Source organism: Pelodiscus sinensis, chromosome 21 (assembly GCF_049634645.1).
Source record: "Pelodiscus sinensis isolate JC-2024 chromosome 21, ASM4963464v1, whole genome shotgun sequence".
NCBI lineage: Eukaryota > Metazoa > Chordata > Testudines > Trionychidae > Pelodiscus > Pelodiscus sinensis.
The window spans coordinates 144878-172041 of NC_134731.1; the positions used below are offsets into that span (position 1 = coordinate 144878).

Genomic DNA, 27164 nt, shown 5'->3' on the forward strand with positions numbered 1-27164 from the left:
GAAATACCCTTTTTTGAAAATGCTGTGATGCGATTATACAAATGAAGCGCGGGATATTTAAATTCCCGCTTCATTTGCACTTTCAATCTGCCTAATTTACATCCCTCTCTCAAAAGAGGGAAGTAGTTTAGACATGCCCTGAGTTTGCCTGACTTGTCCTCAAACATCTTGTGCAGTCTTTGGCTGGGCTTTCGGACTAAGGAGAGGGATGGAAGATCTTTGAGGGGAAGGGGGGGCTTCAAGGAATCAGTTAACAGTCCTTCCCTTCGGTTTCCATGTTTCAGAGCACAATGATGATTTGATTTGTGCCATTCCAGAACGTGAACATGCTGATAAAAAGGATGTTGATCCTAATGCTGGGCGATTTGTGCGCTATCAGTTCACTCCAGCTTTCTTGAGACTCCGGCAAGTTGGAGCCACGTAAGTACCTGGGATGCTGTGTTTTGGGTGCAACTCTCTGTAGCTTCTGTCAGTAACACGTAGTTCAGTTTATTAGGGGCTTTCAGTTGATTGTGAAGAGGATCTCCTGAACATTCTGCTGCCTAGTGCTTGTACTGTATGGAGCAATCGAGTTGAAGAGGTCCCCATGTAGTGCTGTAAAACCAAAAGGCAACACGCATGCCTCCCAGAAGTGTGGCTTGGCAGTTGCTCTCCAAGTTGCCCATTTTTTGAAAGAGAGCTCGTGAGCGGAATCATGATTTGCCCCTTTGTGTTACTTTTGGTGTGTCTGGTATTAATATCTGGTGCATGTCAACAAATGATGCTAAAGTGAAACACCAAACCCCCAGATTTTTCTGTAAAATTCATTCCATGAATATTGCAATTTTAAATTGTAAAATGCAGGTGTGCTTATGTGTGGAGGGGAAAATCCTAAAACGTGGGAAAATTAACTGGTTCAGGGAATTAGTGGTCTATTAATTTATTCTTAGTTTAACTCACTCAAATGTGTCCTTCCCTTCCAGGTAGTAATGTATGGTGGAGTATTGTGGGTAGAGAGATGCAAATTTTGGTTGAGATGCCAACACCTTCCCTTTCTGCTGTTCTCAGAGATTCCCTTTAGGATAATGGATCAGGCTGGGTCTGGTTGTTTTTTTTTCGCCCTCCACGTTCACTTATGTATAAATTAGTCAACCAGATTGTGTTTCATGCCCGCCAGTACAACAGTATCACAGCCACAATACCTCAATTAAATGAACATCAGCTGCTCTTTCAGTACCAATCCCACGGTTCAGGTTTGTAGAAGTTACTAGACTGTATTTGTGTCAGACGGTTTCAGTTTCAAAGCAGGGCTGTTCCTAAAAAGAGGTTTGCAGTAGTCTAGCTTTTAAAGAAGACAGCAAAAATGCTGTTTTACCGTGTCTGATTAAATCCCAATTAACAATTGAATTTTAAAGAACGAGAACTTGTAGGCAGAATGTTTAGGGAAAAAAATGAAGATTTTTGTGTCTAGTTAGTCTTCCAACCAAAGCACAAATTTAAAGGTGCTTGTTTTGAGTCCACATCATTACTGTTTGGGGGGGGGGGGGACCAAAGTTGCATGCAACCTCTTCATTCCGTTGCCTGCTCCTCTGTTTAAGCAATGCATATTCACTGTCCTTTAAGGCGGGGGACATTCTTATTGGCATACTTCTTCTTTTGTGTGGTGCATCTAAGTCAACCATGTCAAACTTGAAGCCTACTGAGGACCGCACAAAGGAAAACTGATAGCTTCCAGGGCCACCAAAGAAAATGTACTTCTATTGGAAAGTCATATCTATTTACAGGCAGTCCCCGAGTTACGAACGGGGCAGTTACGAACGGGGCACTTCCTCTCCCTGGTCTCGAGCAGACCAGGGAGAGGAAGCAAAGCGGCGGCGGAACGTGCGGCCAGCTCTGCTCTCCCCCCCCCCCCCCCCCCCCCCGTCTGCAGACCAGGGGGAGGGGGAGCGGAGCAGAGCAGAGCGGCGGAACGCGCAGCCAGCTGACAGCCCAGACGCGTCTGCAGACGGGGGGGGGGGGAGCAGAGCGGAGCGCGCGGCCAGCTGACAGCCCAGATGCGTCTGGGCTGTCAGCTGGCCGCGCGTTCTGCCGCTCTGCTCTGCTCTGCTCCCCCCCCCCCCCCCCCCGTCTGCAAACCATGGGGGGGGGGGAAGCCGCGGAGCCCGAGGGCAGCAGGATAGCCACGGCGCGTCTGGGCTGTTCCGCTGCCCGCGTGTTCCGCCGCTTTGCTCCCCGTCCCCCTGGTCTGCAGACCAGGGGGACGGGGAGCAAAGCAGAGCAAAGCCACGGAGCCCGAGGGCAGCAGGATAGCCACGGCGCGTCTGGGCTGTCCCGCTGCCCCCGTGCTCCGCGGCTTTGCTCCGGACGCCTGTGGTACAGCAGCTGGGGCGCTGCCGGTTGGTCCCGTAGCGCCGCTCTGGGTGCCACTGAACCAACCCAGCAGCACCCCAGCTGCTCTGTTCCAGGTGTCCCCTAGTCAGCAGCTGCTGAAAATTACCAGTGGCTGACTACAGGAAGCCCCTGCCCCGGGCTTCCTGGAATCAGCCGCTGATCAGTTTCAGCAGCAGCTGACTTGGGGATGCCTGGGGTTCTTAAGTTGAATCTGTATGTAAGTCAGAACTGGCGTCCAGATTCAGCCACTGTTGAAACTGATCAGTTTCAGCAGCGGCTGAATCTGGACGCCAGTTCCGACTTACATACAGATTCAACTTAAGAACAAACCTACAGTCCCTATCTTGTACGTAACCCGGGGACTGCCTGTATTATAGATTGTGTTAGGTCTATTTTATAATTGTCAGGTCTTGTTTTAATATAATACAATAATTTGATGTGTACAATTATTTGCCCATATAAAGTAATTTTTAATTTAAATATAAATTTATAATTTTTATATGATACATAACTTGTTTCGTTGAAATAAAAACAAGTATAGACGGTGGTTAATCAAATAGAAGAGGCTTCTGTGAATTTCAGATACTTTGTAAGTTTGAGATTGTACATAAACCTATAATATTCGTGCAATTGAAAAAAATTGACATATTTATTGAGATAAAATTAATATACATTTTGTGTTTTTATTTGGGAATAAATACATAAACCAAAATGTTAACAATCTCCTCCTCCTCTCCCCCAGAGCCAGGCACTCCCCCAGAACACCCCCTCCCCCCACTCTAACCCAATGCCTCTCTCCTCCCCCAGAGCCAGGGTCCCGGAGCTACTGGTGCGCGGCCCCCTGCCCCCCCCACCCCACACACATTTCTTCCTCAGGTGCTGGGGCAGCGTGAGCACAGCAGCCAGCTGTGAGCAGGCGCTTGATGCCTGTGCAGAGCGGCCGGCTGGCTGTGAACACATGCTGGGGCGCCCAGTGCAGAGCGGCCCAGCCGGCCATGAGCAGTCACTGTGGTGCTGTGCTCCGAGCAGCCAGCGGGCCGCACTTTATTCTTTTATAAAAATGTAATGGTGGGCTGCAAAAAATTTCGATCGGGCTGCATGTGGCCTGGCAGAGGCCTGTCTGACATGTCTGGTCTAAGTCTACCTAAATATTTCCCTTCCAAACCCAAGTGGTCATACCTCCGAATAGGTTACAAGAACAGAAGTGAGTCTTGATCAGAAGCTTGTCCTGCTTCTCTCTCTTTTGTGGCCTGTGTTATAGGCAGAGGATGTTGGTTTCTAAGCTAGAGCTCTTCAGCGGGCACTAAGGATGTTAAGATGGGATTCTCTGGGTAATTGTATAGTCGATAAGCGCTGCTATGTAGCTGCAGGAGCTGGCTCCAGAGCCACCCGTGCTGCGGCTCTGCATTGTAAATATAGTAAGAGCTGCTGGGCTCTTACTACATTTAAACTGCAGAGGCGCATTGATCAGCGCATGCCGGGACTGCTTGGTCCCAGCTTGTGTGGAGTCCAGCAGCCCCTGTTTGTGGCGAACAGAGGCTGATGCCGGACCAGCCCCTGTTCAGAGTGGACAAGGCTGGCCCGTCCATGGCCAGCCCTGGCTGCCACGAACAGGAGATGGTGGCGGAGCAGTGTCTGTTCATGGCTGCCACGTACAGAGACTACTCCAGCACCAGCCCCTATTGGCGACAGCCAGGGCTGGCTACAGACAAGGGCTGCTTGGTGGCAATAGCTCCCCACTGGGACTTCCCAGCAGCATCCCCTATTTCCCCCCACCTCTGATAGAAGCAGCAGGCAGCACCCTGGAGGCTAGTGCTGGGGGGAACCGGCTTTTAAGCTGTCTCCCCCCAGCACTGGCTCCTGCCCCCCAGGCAGCAAAGCGGGGGACACCACAGAGAGCACAAGGTGAGCAGGGACTGCTTGAATCCTTGCTCACCCAGTAGTGATCCCTGTGGCTCTTGTACATTTCAAAAGCATAAGCACCGACAGTGGGGACTGAAGCAGTCCCTGTTCGCACCGTTTCCCTGCTGTGCCTCTGCCTGTCCTGCCCCCCATGGAGATGGTGCTGGGGGGAACCAGCTTAAAGCCGGTTCCCGCAGCACCAGCTCATGCTCCTCCCTCCATTGCTGCCTCTCTCTGATAGAGGCAGCAAGTGGGGGAGGGAAGCGACTAGTCGAGTGGCTACTTGACTCTCTGATAAGCGAATGCTAGTCGACAACATCCCTAACAGGCACCATTAACAAGTATTAAAATCGCTTTTGAAAAATTCCATCCATACCAAGGGAAGCACTGCTGAATGCTCCCGCTGTTTAGGCTGCATATTTGAGCAGCTTTTCCTCTACTGATGGTGATTTAAACTGGTGAAATTCACTTTTGTAATTCATTTTTGCACAGGAAAAATAGTTGTGTGTTATGTAATCCTGATTGCTTTGCTTTGTTTCCTGCCTGGTTTGTAACATTATAGTGAGTACTTTCATAAAAGCGCATTTTAGGAACAATTGCTGTAGATTTTCAGCATTGTTTAAATGGACTTAGTTGTGTGTGATGAGCAGCAAACTTTTGGCCAGGCACAAAACTCCATTTCAATCTTCCTTTCTTCTCCATTGCAGGGTAGAGTTCACAGTAGGGGACAAGCCCATTAATAACTTCCGCATGATTGAGAGGCACTACTTCCGGGATCAGCTGCTCAAAAGCTTTGATTTTGAATTTGGGTTCTGCATCCCCAGCAGTAAAAACACTTGCGAACACATCTATGAATTCCCACAGCTCTCGGAGGATCTCAGTAAGTTCTTGCAGTCTGAGTTGCCAGCGAGGGACAATAAACTGAGGTATTTTAGAAGACTCAGTCCCAAAAGGAGCGATGTATTAAGTGGGAATGGGAGAATACAAAAGCATCTTTGTTAATAGAGAAATCACATTCTTGTTCCACAATCACTGGTGAAATGGATGGGCTTGTCTTTCTTATCCATAGAAGTTGGTCCAATGATAAATATTACCTCACCCACCTTATGCCTTTACTTTAGGGTTGATGCAGCTACATTTCATTTTGTGCTGCATTTTTAGAATTATTCCCATCAAACTGTGAAGACCTAAGTGGATCATTCAACATTGCTGTATAACTCAGTGAAACTTAGCTTCATTAATCAAGATTGTTGGAAACTAGGTGTATATGATTTGGCCCCAGTCCTGAGGGCTTTAGCTATCAGCAGAAGAGTAACTCTGTGCTGATAAGAGGTTGTATCTTTGAGGGAGATAATAGTTTGCAGCTAAAGGAATAAATCACAGACGTTCATGAGGGACTCAGTGGCTGATTTGTACAAAGGGATGCAGCAGTGATTTTTTGCTGACTGCATATCATGCCAATCAGAGAATCATAGAATACTGGAACTAGAAGGGACTTCGAGGAGTCAAGTCCAGTTCCCTGAACTCATGGCAGGACCAAGCACCATCTGACAGATGTTTGTCTGACCTGCTCTTAAGTATCTCCAGAGACGGAGATTCCACATCCTCCCTGGGCAACTTATTCCAGTGTTTAACCATCTGACAGTTAGGAAGTTTTTCCTCATGTCCAACCTAAACCTCCCTTGCTGCAGTGTAATCACAACTACACTCATGACGCTGCCATGAACTTTCTTTAACAAATTTCTCAGCACTCTATGTATGAGCTGCTTAGATATTATGAGCATGGGGGTGGGGGAGGACACAGGTAAGTACCTAAATAGGACAATTTCTCTTGCTTTGGAATGACCATTAGTTGTGACCTGGACAACCATGTAAACTGTCCCTTTACACATCCTGGTATAACTGCTGAGGAAAACACCAGATGTACAGTCTCTCTTGATAATTTTTTGTGTTTTCTTCACATAATGTACAACTTCTTTTGCAGTTCGAGAGATGATCCTTCACCCCTATGAGACGCAGTCGGACAGTTTCTACTTTGTAGACAACAAGCTGGTGATGCACAACAAGGCAGATTATTCATACAGTGGAGGACCATGAGTACCGAGTGGACAGCAGAGCTGTGTTGGCCTTTCCTTTCCTGTAGAAATTGTCAGGGATTCTTCCACCTTCCTGCTTTTGACTTCCAAGGTCAGCTGAGCACAGGTCCATGATCCAAGGACTCTTTGTTGTAGTAGGAGTTTCATGACTAAACTTGTTGAAGTCTTTCATCTTCCCTGAGCTTTGAAGCAGAACCCTGTTCTTCAAGAATGCTAAATACAATCCCACATGAATGAGTGATCTTTGGTCACTGGAGTCTAAGGCTTTTTAAATAGCTCTGCGTAAAAATGGCCTGATACATCATCTAGTTAATACCAAACCAGGAATTCTGTGCCCAAATTCTCCAGATTTGTGTTTCCATTATTAAGCATATCTTTGCACGATTGCTCTATCTTAGAATGTGGTGTGGGAGAGCCTGTGAACAGGCAGAAGTCTAATGCAAATACAGAGATGCATATCTCTATCTGATCTTGTGTATGAAAGCTTCAAAGGGCACAGTTGTAACCTTAACTTGATTCGTACACCCACCTAAAATTTGGATCCTGTCTTTCCTCCTGAGAAGCAAAATGTAAGTAGGATTTAGAGAGAGCTTCTCTATATCTATAACTCAGCAAATGCGTTTTCCCTCCACAGAGCATTTCCTGTTGGAAACAATGAAACTCACACTGAAGGACAGTAATTCAATGATGGGCCTGTTTTCAACTGCCCTTTTTTCTGCCTCTGTTAGCAATCTAGTCTTGAGGGTCTGCAAGTCCCCAGAAATGTTGTCCTCTTTCATTTCAGCTTGTGTGTTGTTTTTGCTGATTCATCCAGTCAAGAAGTAGATATGTTTTTTAGTTTAGCTTGTCATTATCAGTTAATGTTCAGTCTATGCCTAATGTAAGCTTTTCTGAGTCTAATTTCTTCTTTAGCTGCCTGTATAGAAGTGTACTGAGATAAGATGCTTCAGTATGGGTTGTCTTAGGAAAGTAGTTTCATTTGTCCAAGGTTATCAGAGTGAATGGGCTTTCTGGTTTCTTGTTTTGTGTGTAAATTTAAAGCATTTTATGGTAATATGTTTGTTTTTTTCTTTTGTCCCAAACTTTTGGGACCAGCTATTAATTCCTAATAGGCAGTAAGTTTGAAAGTATGGATCCTACACAGTCACTGTACAAAACAGTTTATCCAAAATGATGGTTCCGCTTCCAGTCCTGCATAAGGAGTTTAAGAACTGTTTTGCACAAGTTTCTAATGGGTATGCTGCTCTTTGGAGCTAGGAAGTAGAAAGGAGAGGCAAAAGCAAACTAACAAATCACAGAGAGTATCTGCTGTATTATAACAATAGAATCTGCTGTACTGTACACTGATGAAAATCTGTGAAAAGATCCAACAAAGACAAAAGCTTTCTTCCTTTTGGAGGTGATTTGTAGTCATGAAACCCTCATAAAAAAGTTTGGTTCACTGGTATCAGAAAAATAAAGAATTGCAGTTTATAGCTATTTCTATGAATACTTTGTTTTCATGTCTATTTTTGAGAGTTAAATGGAGCTTTATGCATTAGCCACCAATACAGTAATAACTTTTAAAAATATACCATTTTTAGTTCCTAACACCTTTTCTCCAGTGAGTCTAATCAAAGGAGGAGAATTGCAAACCATTTCAAATGCAGCCATCTGCCCTCGGGAAGCGAGGCCTTGTCTGAGAGCTGCCATCAGTGAGATTGTCAGCAAGGGTCACAACACAAATCATTGTTAATTTAAAAAAAACACCTTACAACTGTACCCAAAAGTGTGTGTTCACATTCACTGCTAGAACAAATAGTAAATACTACCCCTATTGTCATCACCCCTTCTTTGTGCTGTATCAGACTGCAAAATCGGCCCGGAGCTGACTTATTTGTTTTAAGATGGTTACAAGTTTTCCCAATTATTTTTCTATTAGAGACTGTTCAGTCATGTATAAATCATCAGAAAATTAAAAATAGTTTACAAAAAAGTCAGACAAATTAATTTTTGTATAGCTGGGCTTTTAAACTGTCTTGCAAATCAAGAGAATTTCCAAACTTATGCAAATACTGAACAGTTTATGAAACAGTCAGTATGTACTAATATATAAGAAAATACATGTTATAATTTCCATTTACTCATATCTTCCTTCACTCATTCATTGTTCATATTAACCTCTTTTGTGCTTAATAATAATACCAGGTACATGCAGCAAGTGTGCCCACCCAGCATTGCCAAACACATGTTCCAGGAGCAGTGAGTTAAAATGTCGCATATTATAAACATCTCAGTCCACTGCTGTAAAAGTATCAGTTCCCTGTCACCTTTTATCCCATCTTTTCACTTATTGGGCTGCCATTGCAATAATCCTTTTAGTATGTGATATTGTAATGAGACATTTGGAAAAACTCAAATTTCATCAATCTCCTGCTTTTTACACTCTTTATGCTACCTTGTGTTGCTGTTTTTAAATATTCCCTTGAAATGTTGTTTGATAGGTTTAAAAATGACAGATCTTTTTATAGTTAAACAAAATATGCTGTGGTTTTGCCTGCCTTTATCAAATTCTAGGAACAAAAATCTGGAGAAAGGTGATTGGTTCCCAGCAGTGCAATAAGTTATAGAATGAGCTTCTTGGTATGTTGCGTTTTATTGCAAATGGGAGATTAAGTGTAAAAAAGAATGAAATATTCATGACAGTTCTGGGACTGAATTCTGGCAAACTGTGAACACAACTCAAATTCAGGGGGTTATAGTTTCAGGCTAGAAAAATCCAATCATGATTTCTATATAAAAGTTTAACAGGCAGTCTGTTTCCCCAGGCCTATAAATAATAATGCTGATATCCTTTAAAAGAGAGGAGAATTTCCCAACCAATTAATCGAGTAAATTACTTGAGCACCTTTTGGCTTTGGGCTTATGTTGGCTGCTTTGTAAGTAGAGCCCTATCAAATTCACAGTTCATTTTGGTCAATTTTATAGTCGTAGGATTTAAAAAAAATACATTTCATTATATCAGCCATTTTAATCTGAAATTTCCCAGTGTTGTAATTGCAAAAAAGAAGTTGGGGGCAGGGATTTGCAAGGTTTTTGTAGGGAGATTATGGTACTGCCACCCTTACTTCTGTGCTGCTGCTGGCAGCAACAGATGGGCAGCTAGAGAATGATGGCTGCTGGCCTGGAGCCCAGCTTGCAAGGCTGTGCTGCTGCTTCTGGCAGTGCACTACCTTCAGTGCTGTGCACCCAGCCAGCTGCTGTCACTCTCTGGCTGCCCAGCTCTGCAGATAGCTAAAGCTGGCAATAGTGGGACCTCCCAGCAACTCCCTTTTGGGTCAGGATCCCCAATTTAGGAAATGCTGGTCTCCCCCATGAAATCTGTACAGTATAGTCAGGGCCGGATTAAGGGGGGGGGGCTAGCTGGGCACCCCTTACAGCTACCATCAGGCGCCGCATGCCCAGGGCCGGGGACCACGCATACGCCATGCACCGGAGGGCGGGGGCTGTGCATGCGTCACGCACCTGCTGCCCGGGGCACAGGAATGGCTCGAGCCGGCCCTGAGTATAGGATAAAGTACACAAAAGACCAGATTTCATGGGAGAGACCAAATTTCAGTCCTTAACATATTTTTCATGGCCGTGAATTTGGTAATGCCCTATTTGTAAGTTGTTGGGTTTGTTTTTTTTAATCGAAGAGGGGAGGGAGGGAGTCAAAGGGACAAGACAGCCTGTGATACACTTATGAACTCTTTAGACCAGTATGATGCTTTCTGGAGAAGTATAACAAAGGCAGAATTTTCCAGTTGACTGGAATAAATATTCTGTAAGTGCAAACTGTTTTTTATTTAGAGAGCTGTATACTGTCAAATTGTTTCCAACTTTTACATCTAAGATTAATACAAAAAGAAAAAGGCCTTAGATAATGGACAGATTCCATTTCTGCTCTGGCTGCTCATGCAGAAGTATGCTGTGTAATGCACGTGATATCTGTGAAATATACATGGAAAAATGTCTGGAAGCTTTCCAATACATTCATTGTGTTAGTGTCATTTTATGAGGAAACTTATTTATTTGTCTTCAGATGAGAGGAAAAATTTGTTTAAGAAATTTGTTACAAAATAAGCCCCTGAAGGACATCACTTTTTTGAGATGTGAAGGAAATAATCTGGGCGTAGGAGATTATTTTAAAACTAAATGTTTATAAGATGCTGCGTGCCTTCTACTACTAGTGGCTTGAATAGGAATTAAAAGCACTTGGCACCTTTCTAGAATTAGGCCCATGACTTCTTTTTAAAATTGATACCTTATTTTTGGCAAAAAGTAGAATTGCAATTAAAAACATTTTTTCATTGTTCCTAGAATGCTCTTTAGTAGTCTTTCCATGCAGCTGTCACTCTGTGTATTTAATATTAATCCATGTTGGGCTTTCCTTTTTGTACAGTCTCTGAATCCTAGCTTTCCAAATGTGTACTGCATTCACTTTAACTCAACAGGACAAGACAGTTCACCTTCAAATTGTACCCGCTTCCCCACTTCCACTGTATTGAGAACTCTATGTATGACAGTACTGTTTGGGACCCTAGTTTGCAATGGTATAAAGGATTATCTCTAACTTCATGTCAGAAGTGAAGTGAGGATAAAAGAGCAAGAGAGGTAATCAAGATGACCAGCTTTTAGAGATTAGATGTTCCTTATTACAAATATATCATGGCTTTTATTATTTGTTGAATTAATTTTGTAAACCTCTTTTTACTCTCTGGGATCACACATTAATATTTTACCTCCACTGTTGTTCACTTAAGTGAAGATTAAGCTGGTCAGAGTCCCTGCTCTGGCTAACATTCATAGACTTTAAGGCCAGAAGGGACCCTCGTGATTACCTAGTCTGCCCTCCATTGACATAACTCTTCTTGTAGTAAATTATGTCTCAATTTAGTTATTCTAAGTGGACAAAATATTGGACTTTATCTCTTTTCTAGGTCTTGATAATGTAAGTTCCTTGGAACTATAGGGATGTTCTCAAATAGTTAATTCAACTGCAATAGTAACAAATTAACATCTATACTATATGGTCCAATATTTAATAGATTGCTAGACTAGAAATGTATTATTACACCGGACAAATGCTTTCAAGACCATTGAACCAATAACCATAAAGAGATAAGATTCCTGCAAATTCACTATATATCCTTTGTGCATTAATTGAATATTCCATGTCGTCATTGACTGGGGAAATTTTTTGAGCCTGATTTAAATGTAGGCAGTCTCTTGATTTAAAGATTAAAGACAAACAACTGGTATGTTAATGTTCTTGCTTACAATCTCTCTTGTATTACAGCTTTCTTGTATAAGCAGATCAGTAGGATGGAACTGGTTGGCTTCTCTGTCAGCCATTTGGGTCCCATTGAAAATGTTCATATATGGTAGCAAAATTGCAACCTGCAACTGCACATATCTTTAATATAGCAATGCAGGCTAAATATCCTGACAGACTTCATCTTAGTCCATACTATCTACACATGCATCAAGGAGGGAGCACAGTTTATCAGAACCTGGTCTCCACGGTTAAACATTTGTTAAAGTAGGAAGCAAATGCAACGTGCTCCATTTTATGCCAGTGAGATACAACCATAGGGCTTAGGGAAGTGGCCGATGCTGTTGTAAAGCTTGAACACCTTGAGCTACAGGTTGAACCTCTCTAGTTTGGTACTCTGTGGTCCGGCAACATCCTTGGTCCAGCATGATTTGAATTAGCCAGATGTCCACTTACCAAGGGTGTGGTCAAGTTTCTAATTGTCCTGTTAAGTTTGTTTACAGCCACCAGTCCTGGCTCTCAGTGTTCTGTGCTGTTGTTTAGCTCGAATTTACCCCCAAAATGTCTCCTAAGATCCCAGTAAGCAGTGGCAGTGTTGGCAATGCTGCTAGACAATATTGATCTCCTGTGGTTCAGCAAATTTTCTGGCTTGGCACTGGTCAGGTTCAGAATTAGGGAGATTTAACCTGTATTATAAAAGACTGTGTGTGGGTGTGTGGGCTTTTCTGTTGAACTATCCTTAGATTGTGAACAGTTGGGGGTAGGAACTCTGTTTAAACAGCATCTATCGTTTAATTCATACTCCAGTACTAGAAATGACATTCAACTCCATGCTTCACACGTATTGTAAGACTAACATGTTAATAAATATTTGTAATCTGTGTGAGTAATTGAATTGGTAAATAGCTCCAGTTAACCAGGTCTGACTAGGAACTGGATTCCAGGAACCGGAGCTACCTACCACTTGAAAGAAACAGAAGTTGAACAGCTGAGAAACTACATGGTAGATTTTGGTTAACTGGGGCTAAGAACTTGTAAGGTCCTGACAGCTTTAAATAATTTTCTGTTAAATGAAGAAAACTTTGGCTTATGGCTTATGTTAGCGATTGTTTTTCTAAACCCCAAATGTAAGTACTGTGAAGTTTGCATACATGTTTTAATTTTAAATCAGGTTTTTACTTACATTCTCTAATTGTTCTGTGTCAACATGCCAACAGCATTATCTTCTGAATCATGGCGTAGTCCAGCCATGGCCAACCCGCAGCTCACAAAGCCGCTCCTGCACGTCCCGTCCCATCCCCCCTAACCCCCGCCCTCCACCGGCCCTCGGCTCCCCTGTGCTCACTGGGTCGGCGATTCAAAATGGCACCCAAGATGGCCTAGGCCTAAGCTTGCTTGTTCCTTAGGAGCAACCTCCTTTTTTTCCCCTTGATATTTCTGGTGCGGCTCTTAGCATTTTTTCCGCCACTGTTTCGGCTCTCTTTGTTAAAAGGGTTGGCTACCCCTGGCATAGTCTAAACAGATGGTACTGTGTGTAGAGTCCATTTATATGGTTTAGTGAACACTGCCCTAGAATCACTGTGCTAATGCCTACTGTAATGTCTGATTTTATTTTAATGCTACACTGAATGCCTGCCTAAATGTGATTTTTGCATAAAATCAGTTTGGATTGTCTGTATTAAAATACGTATTTATAAAATAAAAATATATTTTTGGTGGAAGGAAAGTAAGAATCGAGGCATAATTCTGTTGGAATAATGTTAGCAACATTTTTATTGTTTGTTTTATATATATGTTTGTTGTTGTCTAACTTAAGTTTCTAGTAAGCACATCCACTGTTGCTCCCTTAGTGGAAACACTGCATTGCTATGCAGAGAATCTGGGATTGGAAGAATTAGGATTGTTTTTCTTCTGGAACTGATGGAAACTGAGCATGTTGCCATGAAGAATATAAACCCTGGCATTAAATACACCTGACTGGCATTGGTTTCAGCACTTAGTTTGCTTTGTTTGTAGATACCGCAGGCAAGGGCTCGGGAGGATGAGAATAATTCAGAATACAGAAAATTAGAATACGATTTAAGATCTCCCTATAAAGGTAGGAGTCTAGCAATGAATACAAGGAGTACAAATAGTGAGTACAGACACTCACTCAAAACTATTTAATATGGTCAGGCCAGCCATCAATATTTATAGGCTAGGGAACATGCTTAAATATTTCCATTATTTTGGAAAAGGGATTAAAATGTATATCTTTCATTAGCAAATGTTTCTTTTCCTGTAACAAACGTCAAAATGTTAAAAAAATTAAAAGTAAATTATTGATCCTAAAAATGGTGGTGATTGGTTCTTTGCATTGAACATTGGTGTTCTGTGAGATTACCTAGAGATTTACGTAATGTTGCTTGGGTCTTTAACTCAAATAAGTTTTGTTTTTTTCTTCATTTATGGGACTGGAGATGAGGCGTTGCGTATGCAGGCTGCCCGGGGGGAAGAGAGGACAACCTCAGTACTTTCTCACTGCAGCAGCTTGGGGCCAGGTGAGAAAAGCATTTGTACATGGCTGCAGCGGCAGGCACTGCCAGGGGAGTGGTGCATGTCCCTGAGCTAGAGGACAGACACACAAACAAATATATAGGAAATATCTGTCCTTTACTCCACCCCTGCCCCCTGCTGGCCCAATGGAGTTACAGCTGTCCTAGTCCCCATCTCTGGCCCCTTGCTGCCACTCCTCCCCCAGCCCCCGTGTCTGTCCTACCAGATCCCTTTGTTTCCTTTTTATGAGAAACAATCAAATTCCATGCACATCCCATTGTCCTAGTACAATCAAACCCTGACCTTGCTGTAAGAGAAAGCTGCATACCAAATTTGGTGGTCCTAGCTCCTTCCATTTAGGAATTCTTGGACAACCGGACTCACAGACAGATGCATATTTGTAAAATATATAGTAAGATGTATGGAAGTATGTTTTACCGCAAACTGTCCACTAGAAATACTACTAGAATATTAAACCAATGATGGAAGCATAACAAAGCACGAAAAGTACAGTGAAAGGTAAATTATTAAAACTCAGTTTTTAAATCTTAGGTGGTAGTCAGTAAAGATGCTGGCTTTTTAAACTTGATCATTTTAAAATATTACAACATTGCTTCAATATTTAGTCTCTTTATTAAATCCTCCAGCATTAGAATTAACCTTGGGACCTGTTGTTTGCCTATTCATGTGTGCTTTTGATACAAAGGGAAGTAGGTCAGACACCAGTACACTACCCTTCTACTTTATCACACAGCACACACTTGCTATAACAGGGGTTCCACTGGCATGGAGTCTCAGGATATGTCTACACTTCGTGGCTATTCCGGGATGGCTTCCTCGTCTTAACCAGCTGGCCCTTATTTCAAAATATTTTTCAAAATAACAGGCGTGCTATTTCGGCATTCCGTAACCCTTGTTCCATGAGGGTTAAGGGATGTCTCGAAATAGTGCATTATTTTGAAATTTGGCATTTAGATGTGCCAAATTTCAAATAAGCTATATCGAAATGAGATATGCAATTTGTGTAGCGCAAATTGCATATCTTATTTCGAGTTTAAGGTGCTATGTAGATGCACCCTTACTCATTTCACAGTGAAAAGAGGAGCGATTTTGAACAACAGGTTCAAGTATAGATTAATGTTATCAATTAATAAGAAGTATAAAGGCAAACTGTGTGGCAAATAAGATTTGAATGATTAACTGTCTGAGGAAATGGGTCATATATGTGAATGGCTTAAAAAAGCAAAAAACTTCCTCTATAGTTTGCCTGTTTTTTGGTCTTTTTGTGAAGTGTTTTTGGAAGGGACATAGTTACTTTTACTTTTAACCCACTTTTTGAAATGGATATTGAAACTTGTAATTGGAAGACTGTATTAGTTTTGGAAATATTTAGAGAAAAAGATTTTATTTTCCAAGCATTTGGTTCAAGATCTGAAGACAAATTTAAATTTACAGGAAAAAGAGAAGAAATTTGAAATAAAATGTGGTAACTGGAAAAAAAGGTGGTAACCTCTATAAACTAGTGACCTGGAAAATGACTCAGATACAGGTTGAACCTCTCTACTCCAGAACTCTAGTCTGGAAACCTCCATTGTCCAGAATGATTTGTTAGCTAGATGTCCACTTTTGATGGGCGTGGCCAAGTTTCCTGTGGTCCCTTAAAGTTTGTTTACAGCCATCAGTTCTAGCTCTGTTATTTATCTCTAGTTTACCCCTAAATGTCCTCTAACAGCCCAGTAAGCAGTGGAAGTGTTAAGCTGCTAGACAATATTGACCTCTCATGCTCCAGAAAATTCTCTGGTTTGAAACCAGTTAGGTCCAGAGGGTACTGCACTAGAAAGGTTCAACCTGTATCAGGATGGTGGAATTATTTTGGGACATAAACTGTGTATGTATTAAACAGAACTGGAGCTGCTCTCCTGTGCAATCTGTAATGCTTACCCCGTAGAATCAAATTCAGAATGTAAGTACAGTACACAGGTGTAACCTCTGTCTGTTCTGTGGATTGAAATGTAAGTATACAGGGTTAAGACTGGTGCAACACAAATTAATATGAGGAATAATCTAATCTCAGTTCTTGGTACTTCTGGTTATGTTAATCCTAGCATTACTGGGGAACAATGTTGCTCATTAATTTGTCATTAAACTCAGTGAAGCTGAGTAATGCTGGTGGCAGTTAAATTAAAACGAGGGATGTTAAGGTCTAGTCAACTATCCAATAAGCAAATGCTTATCCGATAGTCGAGGTGAATAGTTGGTCCCCCCCCTTGCTGTCTATCACAGGCAGAAATGAGGGGAAGAAGGGATACTTCAAAGGGGCAAATCAGCTGTGTGGCTGCCCCTTTGAAATAGCGAGGCCCCAGCCGCTTCCCTGCCTTCAAGGAAGAAGGGACAGCCACAGCTGGGCAAGCCCCAGAACGCCTTCCCTGCAATAGGCTGGCTGCAGCAAGAGCAGTGTCTGGTAGCCCTAGTGAGCCACACGCTGCCAGCAGTGCCTCCTTGACAGTTAAGGAGGCATGTGGGGCCTGAGGGAAGGGAGGGAGGGGGAAATCCCTTGCAGGAGTGGGAGGGGAAGGGAAGCACCCCCTCCCACTCCCTTCCCTGCATGGGGAGCCTTTAGGGAGGAAGGAAGGGGTGGCCACAGCCACGTGAGCTCCAAAACCCCTTCCCAGTATGGGGAGCTGGGAAAAGTGAGGTGCATTTTTAGCACATCAAGGGGTTTTGTGGATTTTTTGAATGAGGGTGCTGTGTACTTTTTTTTTTGTGCTTCTCACTTTTGGCCCCCAATCGATATCTCTGTGGGTTAACAGTCCCCCAGACACACACAAAAGTTCCCCACCCCTGCTCCAAAACAAAGGAATCTATTAAAATGGCTGTAGGCTGGGTTACCAATTCTAATGATAAGAATAAAGACACTGATTGGTTGGCAGATTGCAAAGCCAATTTCTCCTTCCTTTAACATCAAGTTATGTATGGGACACATCCAGCCTGCTTAATTAGCCTCATTAACACAGGTCCTCCAATTGACAGATACTTCTGCTGTTATAATATATGGAGATAGAGAGGTATCGCTCATAGAGCTGGAAGGGCAAGTCCAGTCTCCCGCCTTCACAGCAGAACTAAGTACCATCCCTGACAGATATGCCCCCGATCTCTAAATGGTCCCCTTGAGGACTGAGCTCACAACCCTGGGTTTAGCAGATCACTGCTCAAACCACTGAGCTATCCCTCCTCCTTACATACCTCTCTTGGTTTCTGTTATTACTACTCTGATTCATCTGATGAAGTGGGTTTTGTCCACCAAAACTCATGATTCTATATATATTTTAGTTAGTCTCTAAGGGTACGTCTAGATTACATGCCTCTGCCGACAGAGGAATGTAAAATAGGCTACCCAACATAGTCAATGAAGTGGGGATTTAAATATCCCCAGCTTCATTAACATAAAAATGGCTGCTGTGCTGGCTCAGCTGATTGGCAGCACAGCGCGCGAGTCAAGACGCAACTCGCTCGACAAGGGAAGTCTTTGTCGACCGCTCCTGTAAACCTCATTTCACAAGGGATAAGGGATCGGACAACAAAGGCTTCCCTTGTCGAGCGATTCGCGTCTTGACTCGCGTGCTGTGCTGCCAATCAGCTGAGCCAGCACAGCGTGGTGGCCATTTTTATTGAAGCCGGGGATATTTAAATCCCCGGTTCATTGACTGTCAGGTAGCATGTAATCCAGACGTACCCTAAGGTGCTACAGAGCTACTTATTGTTATAAGAATACAACATGGCTATATTTCCAGAACTCTATCAGTGGTGGCTCCTTTCTTAAGACATTCGGCTTATCAGTTACAACCTCCTTATAGGAGAGGGGCCTGCAGGGAGTGTAGGGATGTAAAATTCCATTTAACTAGTTGACTAGTTAAATGTAATGTGTAACCAGTTACCCGATTAAAGGGAGGGCGTGTGGGGCGGGGGGCACCGAGACCAGCCTGGAGCAGCCCCATAACCTCAGGCAGGAGCTGCTCCAGCCCCTACTGGTTAACCTTTCACATCCCTATGTGGTGGTGCTTTTCACTTGTCAGTTGACTTATCTTAAAGCCCACATGAGCACAATTTACCAGCTGCTAAAACAGTCTCCCTGCAGCAATGTGGCTGCTCTCTCCACGTCTGTCTCCACTTTGCGCTGAGGTGAGCTCCCTGCTCAGGGAGACACCCTTGTGCTAAGGCTCATTGAGCTAGCACGCCAGCAATAGTAGAGCCACAGCAGCAGCATGGGCAAGAGGAGCTCACCGCAACAAGTGCACGCCCGTCAGACACACTAGCGCAGGGGTCTCCAACCTTTTTACACCCAAGATCACTTTTTAAAGGTCAGGGCAAGCCAAGATCTAACCCTAACCCTTCCCCAAGACCCTGCTGCTTGCTTGAGGCCCCGCCCTCTCCATCACTTGCTGTCCCCAGCCCTTACTCACTCTCACTGGGTTGAGACAGGATGTGTAGGCTCTGGGGTGGGAATGAGGGATGTGGATGTGGGAAGGGGTGAGAGGTGCAAGCTCTGGGAGGGAATTTGGGTGCAAGAGGAGGTGGAGAAGGGGCTGCTGGCTCAGGGAGGGGGCTCCAGGCTGGAGCATGTTGGTCAGGGTGGATGGTTGGGGTGCTGAGCAAGCCACAGGTTTGTGGATGTGAGGGTGCAAGAGTTTGGGTTGGGGTATATGAGGGGCTCGGGGTGGGGGGGTTGGGAGTATGATGGGCTCAAGAGACAGATTTGTGGTGTGTGGATGGTGCAGGAGTGTTGTGGCACAAGACTGGGGATGTGGGTGGTGCAGGAGTTTGGGGTGTGATGGGGCTCAGAACAGAGGGTTCAGGTGCATGATGGGTTCCAGGCTGGAGAGTGTGTGGGGTGCAGGAGTGTTATGATGCTGCATCCAGATGGAGGCTTGGCCCCAATTGGGGGCTTGTTGGCCAGGCTTCATTTTTAAATAACATATTATGTCCAACACAAAAGGTTTCAGCATTGTCTGTATTTATGGGCGGGGCAGGGAACCTGGTTTGGGTCAGGGGCCCCATCGAAAAATCAGCTGGGGAGTGATGCAAAAAAAAAAACTTCTCCAAAAAGCCCCCAAGCCTCCCTGATGTGGCTCCAACTGAGACACCTCAGTCCTTTGGTGCTCCAGCCCCATGGAGAGGGTAGGCAGGACTGCGGGTCAAGACCTCAGGCCAGATCCGGTTGGAGCCTCAGGGCTTTCTCCTCCACCCTCTGCAGAAAGCTGGTGCTAGTGCTGTAATCTTGCAAGGAGGGGGGGGGCATGAGGCTGGAGCACCAGGCAGGCGGTGGTTCCCTACTGGGTCATCCCGTGTTGGGCCCCAGACCCAGAAGTGGAAGCAGAGCCGGAGGTAGCTGCTACTGCCCCCCTGGCTCTCCTGCAGCAGAACTAGGGGCCATTGTGGAGCCCAAGGAGCCCCAAAGAGGGGCTGTGGGAGCTCCAAGCCATGGCTGCCACTTCTGTTTCTGCAGAGGCGGGGGGGGCGGGGGGGAGGGGAGAAGGTGACAGAGGGTACGTCTACACTACAGCGCTAGTTCGAACTAAGCTAATTCGAACTAACGCGTCTAGAACTAAAAACTAGTTTGAATTAGCGTTTTGCTAATTCGAACTAGCAAGTCCACATTGAGTGGACTCTGAACAGGGCTTAAGGATGGCCGGAAGCAGTGCTGGCAGGGCATAAGAGGAGGACTTAGAGCGTGGAGATGCTGTCTCAGGCTAGCCGAGGGCTGCGCTTAAAGGGTCCCGACCCCCACCCCGGACAGAGAGTTCTCAGGGGTGCCCTGCTTGCACAGAAGTTCTGGCTTGGAGTGCCCGGAGTACCCACACTGGGCACATCACACCACTCGGCCATCAGCCCGGCTGCACTTGCCGCAGGCTGCCATCTGGGGAGAGGGAGCAATTGGGGGGCTGCAGGAGAGCTTCCACCCCCAGAAGCCCGCAGAGCCAGCCCAGTCCTCCCCCGATCACTCGGTGGGCGCACAGAAATGGCCCGGTGGGCACCATGGCGCCTGCGGGCACCGCATTAGGGACCACTGCTTTAAGGTGCTACTAGACTGTTGTTTTTTAAGTGTTTTCTGGTACAGACTAACTCGGCTCCCTCTGAAGCTTCTAAATAGATGTAGGTAAATAAGCTGAAAGCAAAATGCTGGTTTTTTGTGGGCGGGGCAATTAAAGTGTGACACTAGGACCCATTTTGGACAATTTCATGTTCATGGGATTTTAAAAGTAGTAAAATGTCACAGTTTCACCTATTGAAATCTGATCCCTTTCATAATTGTAGGGCTCCTGATCAGAAGAAGTTTGGGGTGGGGGGGTCATCACACTTATTATAGGGGGTGGTTGTACTGCTCTCTTACTGCTCCACTGCTGCAGGACAGCCACTGCCTTCACCTGCTGGCAAGGAGCTCAGCTCAAAAAGCAGAATCACCACCTGCAGCAGCACAGAAGGCTGGCATGGGATGGTATCCCCACCCTTTCTTCTATGCTTTTGCCTGCAGAGCTGGGCCCTCGGGCTATGTCTACACTACACTGTTCTTCTGGAAAACGCTATGCAAACTGTAATTTGCATAGCTTTTCCCACTTCTTTTTTCGGAAGAGGCTTTTCTGACACTGGGCGAAATGTCAAAAAAGAAAACCTTTTTCAGAACATCCCTTCTTCCTCGGAAAACGTCTGCTCTTCTGAAAATGTTTAATACCAGGAGTTCCCTGGATGCAGCAGAGTTTTTCTGGGATACTGTCGTGTAGACATAGCTTCTGTCTGCATTGACAGGGGCATGAAGAGAAATAAGAGGGAAATGCCCCTGAAAAAAATGTCTACAAGGGCTAAAGAATATGCAAAGCTGTCAGCTAGTTATCAACACAAACACAGCTCATCTGCAGACCTGGGTTTCTCCAGTGCCATGTTGGAGCTTGTAGAGAAGAAAGGACCAGACTAAAAGTGCTGACCTTCTGACATCCCTCCTATGACTATGAAGCTATCTGCCTGGAAGCAGGCCATCCTAATGGTCAGAGACATAGCTGATGAATTAACTAAGAGAAACAAAGTGGTGATACTACAAAAAGGTCAGTTCTAAACCCATAGAACCCCATCCAAAGACCCATTAGAATAAAGAAAATGACTATCAAGAAGAAAAATAAATGAAATAGTCTCCTAACTTGGGAAATATTGATACACAAAGCATAAACTTTGCATCAAATTATTGCCACCGAAGACAGGTTTTCTAGCTGCTTTCAATGCGAGGGAGTTTTATTTTGGTTTGTATGTAATTATTGTACTGTATTCCTATTCTGCACAGCACATGGATATTTGTTGTGGTTTCCCAAATACGTTCAGTTTGTTAGCTCATTTTTTTTCTATTGCAGTTTTAGAACAGCTAAAAGAAGTGTTGTATCAATACAGAGGGAGCTGAAACTGACCATTCTTCCTCCCTTTAATACCAGGAGTTATTTATTTCAATCCCCCATTATTAGTGGGAGAATTCAAACTGCTAGGCCTTAACCATATCAGATTTTCAACTAACAATACAAACATCTAGAATTGACAGTGTTTACACCAGTGCAGCACAATTTGCGCTTGAGGTGTTTAACTTAGGGTAAGTATTGCACAAATCACATTGCATCCGTGTAAACCTATGTTAGGAGTTTGCACTGGAGCAGTTACATCACTGGAAGAAATGTCGGTATAAAGTTTACTGAACACAGACCTAGGGGAATATGGCTTAATCTTATTTTTGTAAAGTTCTTATGTTTCTATAAGTGTATCATTCTATGTTCAAATGTGCTTAACAGCCTTGTGTGTCAATTTTATGGATGCTGAATGTGAAATGAATTATCTAAGCATAAATATTTTGGTGCAAATATGTATTTACTAGTATAGGAAAACAAGGGCGAGTGAGAAAGTAAATAGCACTCAGTAATAAAAATAAATATATACTAAAACTTTCTTTGCTAACCAGCCAATAGATCAAAGGGCCAATGAAAGTTCTTCCATTCTCAGTTTAGGGCCAGATTCTAATACCCTTAATCATGATAATTAGTACCATAATAGACAAGGTATCTGTCCCACTAAATTTAGTGCTATTCCTTTTGGAGTTAGATTCTAAATGTTTAATAAAACAGGTTACATCATTATAGAATTCTTTCCCGTTCCTATTCAAATCAGAGATGGGGATCTTTATTTGAAGAAGACATAGTTTCAGCTCCTTCAAAGCCTGGCCCCATTCTAACATGTGCTATGCAAGGCAATTAAGATACTTAACTAATCTTTTCCATCCACATGCAGAGTATTTTTGTGTGCATGTGCACCACCAGTAGAAACAAAAACCTAGTTGTGGGTGCTCTACTAATCAACGGGGCGACATTTGAATCTCTTCTGAGCGGCCACACAAGGGAACACTGCTTAAAACTCAATCCTGCAACCTCTACTTACGGGAGTAACTGCAGGATCCAGCACTTTTGGTAGATGAGCTGTCCACTTGATTGGAGGTCAGGGTTGGTATTTCAACTAAGTGTATTAGCAGACATGTAGCACTATGTTACTCACTTTCTTAATTTTTGAAAAGTGTTCCTGAGTGGAACAATACTTAGTCTGCTGATGAAACATATCGTGTCAGTTTTGGAACTCGTGCATACTAGTTTTATTTGTTCAATATGGAATTGTTCACTCCTCATTCCTTGATCAAAGTTCTTGTCAATGCATCAAATGTTGACACATCTTCCACCATCATCCTAAAACTTTGTGAAGAAATAATCCTGTCTCTTTCTCCATATGGCAAGAAGTGTCTAAGTTAAAATTGTATGTGTTTAGCTGCCTTCACAGAAGAATCCATTAGTTTGGTGTAAAACTTCAGTCTTCCAATTATATTACCGAGTTCAGGGAAGCAGGGAAAAGACAAGCAGTTTGTTTCTCTCTTGAGCTTGTAAACAGCTTCTTTTTGTTTGTCCTAAGGTTGGAAATGTCAGAAAGTCAGTAAACACTTATTAAATAGCATTTTTGGTATGTAGTAGCCTAAGTAAAATGTTTGAGCACAGGTATAAAATAACTTTATTCAAGTATTACAAAAATATGGAAACATTAAAACTGAATCAAATACTTATGTGGTAGGATTTGATTGGTAGTTTCTGAAAGCACCTACAAACAAATTATGCTTTTGATTGTCAAGGACTGTGTTCAGAGAAAAATGTCCAAGATACGTAACACGAAATTATCTTACCAGTTTAAAACTTTGCTGTTTCCATAATATATGTTTACCATATACCGTGGTTTATATAGAGTACAGGTATTTGAGTGAGGTGCAAAGACTGTTAATTGAAAATACCTTGCAAGATAGATACTGACAATAAAACAAGTGAATTTTCCTCAGATAAGATTTATGGATGATAAAAGGGAAATGTATGAGTGGCATCCTTCTTTATCCATAATTCTTACCACAAGAAAAGCTCAGAGCATTTTGTAAAATCAAAAAAAATGTTGTTAGTACCAAAACAAACACATTTAGAGAGATTATGAAATGTAAATTGAGCATTTAAAAAAAGACAGTTTTAAAAACATACTAAACTTTTATAGGAAAAGGTTATACAATTGGATGAAGAAATGGTGAACAAAAATCCTTTTGTTTTCTAGTCCACTCTTTGTGATGCTGACTACACTGAGATTTCTAGAAGTATACTTTTTTTCACTAAAAATTGGACCTTTATAGTGCAGACTTCCATCACCTGGCAACATTTGTGATGTTCCCAGGCTGGAGCACTCGTGGGGAAAAGCCAGGCCCTGCTCTCAGCAATTCCTCCCTTGCCTTCCTAGTGCTTCCATAGCATCACAATTAGTTCATTTGCAGCACTCAAGCTTAGAGAGGAAGAGGGAGGAATTGCTGAGGGCAGGGAGGATGCTTGGGGAAAGAGGCAGGTTGGCTTCGGAGCCCCTTGGCTGGCTGTGAGGACCAGGAGCGCAGCCCTGCAGCCACACGGCTCCCAGGGAGCTACACTCTTAGCCCTTGCCCGCAGGGCTCTGCAGCAACCCTAGTCTCTTCCTTGAACATCTACCCCATCTTTGCTTAGTCAATGCTAGCCCCTCTGCAGCTGGCAGCAGCATTGACTGTCTGGCATTGACCGGCTGGCATTGACCTTTTCTGGTGCAGCAAATTCCTTAGCTTGGGACTGGTCAGGGTGCTGGATCAAGGAGCTGCAACTTGTAACTGCAAAATACAGGTTGAGAAGTGAGCCAACACCGCTAGTCGTAGGCAGGAGAATTTATATTGTCCCCTTAACTCCCCACCCCCTTTTACATAATTCCCTAGAAAATGTGTTTACAGAAGACTCCAAAGTAGAATTGTCATCTTTGCAAAATCTTAGGTCCACATAAGGCATGTCATATGATGTGGTTCAGTCATTAAATGTTTGATGAAAAGAGTCTACTTATACCGAGCTGCATCACATTAAAGGAAATATTTTTAAAAAGTTTAAAATCAAGTAGTACTGAGATGGGAACTAAACCTTATCTGACTTTTAAACTTTTTAAAATGCTCTACATTTCCATTATATAATATCAGTGTGCGAGGAGAGCGTCCCATGTCAAGGGAACTTTCCCAGCTACCAGAGTCACAAACTCTACACTAAAGCAAAACTGTAAGACCTTTAGATATGTGTTGGAAGAGTGGTCAATTTAAAATTAGTTTGCAGTCTTCCCCCACCCCAAATTACTCTGTTTAATATAAGAAAAAAATTGTAATCAATTGTAATTTTTCATAATGTCCAACCATTTTAACACTGAAATACATTGGATAAAATATTAAGATGCTTACAATAAATAAATATTTATATAAACAGATGATAGCAAAGAGAACTTACTTTATTGCATTCATAATGCATCAAAGTAGTCATTACACAAAAATGCATACAGAAAACATGAAATTTAGCTGTTTTTTTCTTTTTCTTTTAATCTACCTATTTATTCTTGGGAGAATTTAATCTATCACTAAGAAAATATAGAATATTGCTAGATTTACAAGCAAACCACTGAATATATTGCAGCAACAAATACAATAGCCATGTGGACTTAATACATTGGGAGAAACTCCACTCTCATTTTACTTGTGAATTAGAGAAGAGAATTTAGTTTATTAAATCCCAAACTAACAGTTCATAATATGTGGGTGAATTGATGCACCTGCATGTTGAAAAGTTTAACATAGAAATTGAACTTAGTTTTTCTGTTTCTAAATCTTTACCATGTTTGAATTTGGAGCCTTTACAGATGATCTTTAATGCACTGCTACATTTTTATTTAAATTATTCTTTTCATATGAAGTGTTTTGGGATTTTTTTGATCACAAATTGATTTTTATTGCAATTTTGTCTTGTTCCTACACAGAATGACAGAGCTATACTTCTAGAACCTTTGTTGTTTGTTCTTTTTGTTGCCTTGTTTTATATTATTTTGGAAAGAAATTCTGCAAAATATTGGAAAGATTGTTAGTTTTGTAGGGCCTGATCTCGCAAAAACCTGTGTAATACTTTTTCCTTGCCATAATCCCATTGACCACAAATGAAATAGAGAGCATCGCTGCTGGAATTTCAAAGAAGCCCAAAGGAGTTAGGCACCCAACTGTTACTGAAAGATTTGTGCATCTAACTCTTTTAGACCTATTTGAAAATCTCAGTCTACACCATCTCGTAAGTGTACAAGTTTGGGCCCTCAGATGCTTAAGCTTTGATCATGAAATACTATTAAACATATGTGACTTACTTACTTGAGCTAAATTACATACATGATTATTAAATGCTTTGCAAGATCAGGATTTAGGGTTTTAATCCTACAGGCTACGTCTACACTGGCCCCTTTTCCGGAAGGGGCATGTAAATTTCAGCAGTCGTCGTAGGGAAATCCGCGGGGGATTTAAATATCCCCCGCGGCATTTAAATAAAAATGTCCGCCGCTTTTTTCCGGCTTTTAAAAAAGCCGGAAAAGAGCGTCTAGACTGGCCCCGATCCTCCGGAAAAAGTGCCCTTTTCCGGAGGCTCTTATTCCTACTTCAAAGGTTCCGGCAAAGTAGGAATAAGAGCCTCCGGAAAAGGGCACTTTTTCCGGAGGATCCGGGCCAGTCTAGACGCTCTTTTCCGGCTTTTTTAAAAGCCGGAAAAAAGCGGCGGACATTTTTATTTAAATGCCGCGGGGGATATTTAAATCCCCCGCGGATTTCCCTACGACGACTGCTGAAATTTACATGCCCCTTCCGGAAAAGGGGCCAGTGTAGACCTAGCCACAGTGTTTTGCACTGGCACAGCTTTGCAATGTCCCATTGAAGTAAATGGGACACCATACAAACATAAGTCTTTGTGCAAACTGATCTTTTCTCTACATTTTTTTTTGTGAATATGTATAATATGTTTTCAAATTTAACACTGAAAAGTAAAATTATTTGCTAAATACACTTTTAAAAAAAATATGCCCTTTACTGAACTATTGCCTTTACTCTCAAAATGTAATTGTGTCTGCATCTCATTTTGCCTTCAAAAGATAAATTGAATAGTTGCAAGCATATTTGCTCAGTTACATTCACCAAAATGTTTAGCTATGAATTGCCGGAACCTTAGAAATTAAGCAGGTATTTAAAAACTGAATGCATGCTTACCTGTGTTTTGTATAAGGTGCTTTCTTAGGCAAACTGAGTGAATAACTCTCATTTCTGAATTGTCCATGGTTTCTAAATCGGTTAGAAGTTTAAAAATAAAATGTCTTTCTCTACAACACTTGTCCTTTTAATTTAGGCAAATATGGAGTTCTCTCCCCTGGTTGCTCAATGTTTTTCTGCCACAATTATCAGTGATGTCAGAACAATTTGAGAAATTGTGTTAGCTAAATACTACTACAGAATCTGCAGAAGGAGAACAAAAGTATCATAAGTGTGTGTGTGTTTAAATTGATGAATATAGTAA

The 27164-nt window shown here is 42.8% G+C and overlaps 1 protein-coding gene across 3 annotated transcripts in view; it reads left to right on the forward strand.

Annotated features, from left to right (window-relative positions):
* UNC119 (unc-119 lipid binding chaperone) overlaps positions 1-7847 on the forward strand; it is a 46028-nt gene extending 38181 nt beyond the window's left edge. Inside the window, exons 3-5 of one of the 3 annotated variants that reach the window (XM_025188645.2) lie at positions 285-420; positions 4980-5198; positions 6257-7847. In XM_025188645.2, coding sequence (XP_025044430.2) covers positions 285-420; positions 4980-5198; positions 6257-6284 — 383 coding nt within the window. In that variant the 3' untranslated portion in view covers positions 6285-7847. The remainder of the gene's footprint in view (positions 1-284; positions 421-4979; positions 5199-6256) is intronic. The other 2 variants (XM_025188643.2, XM_025188644.2) reach the window with 2 other exon arrangements.
* Positions 7848-27164: the final 19317 nt, after the last annotated feature.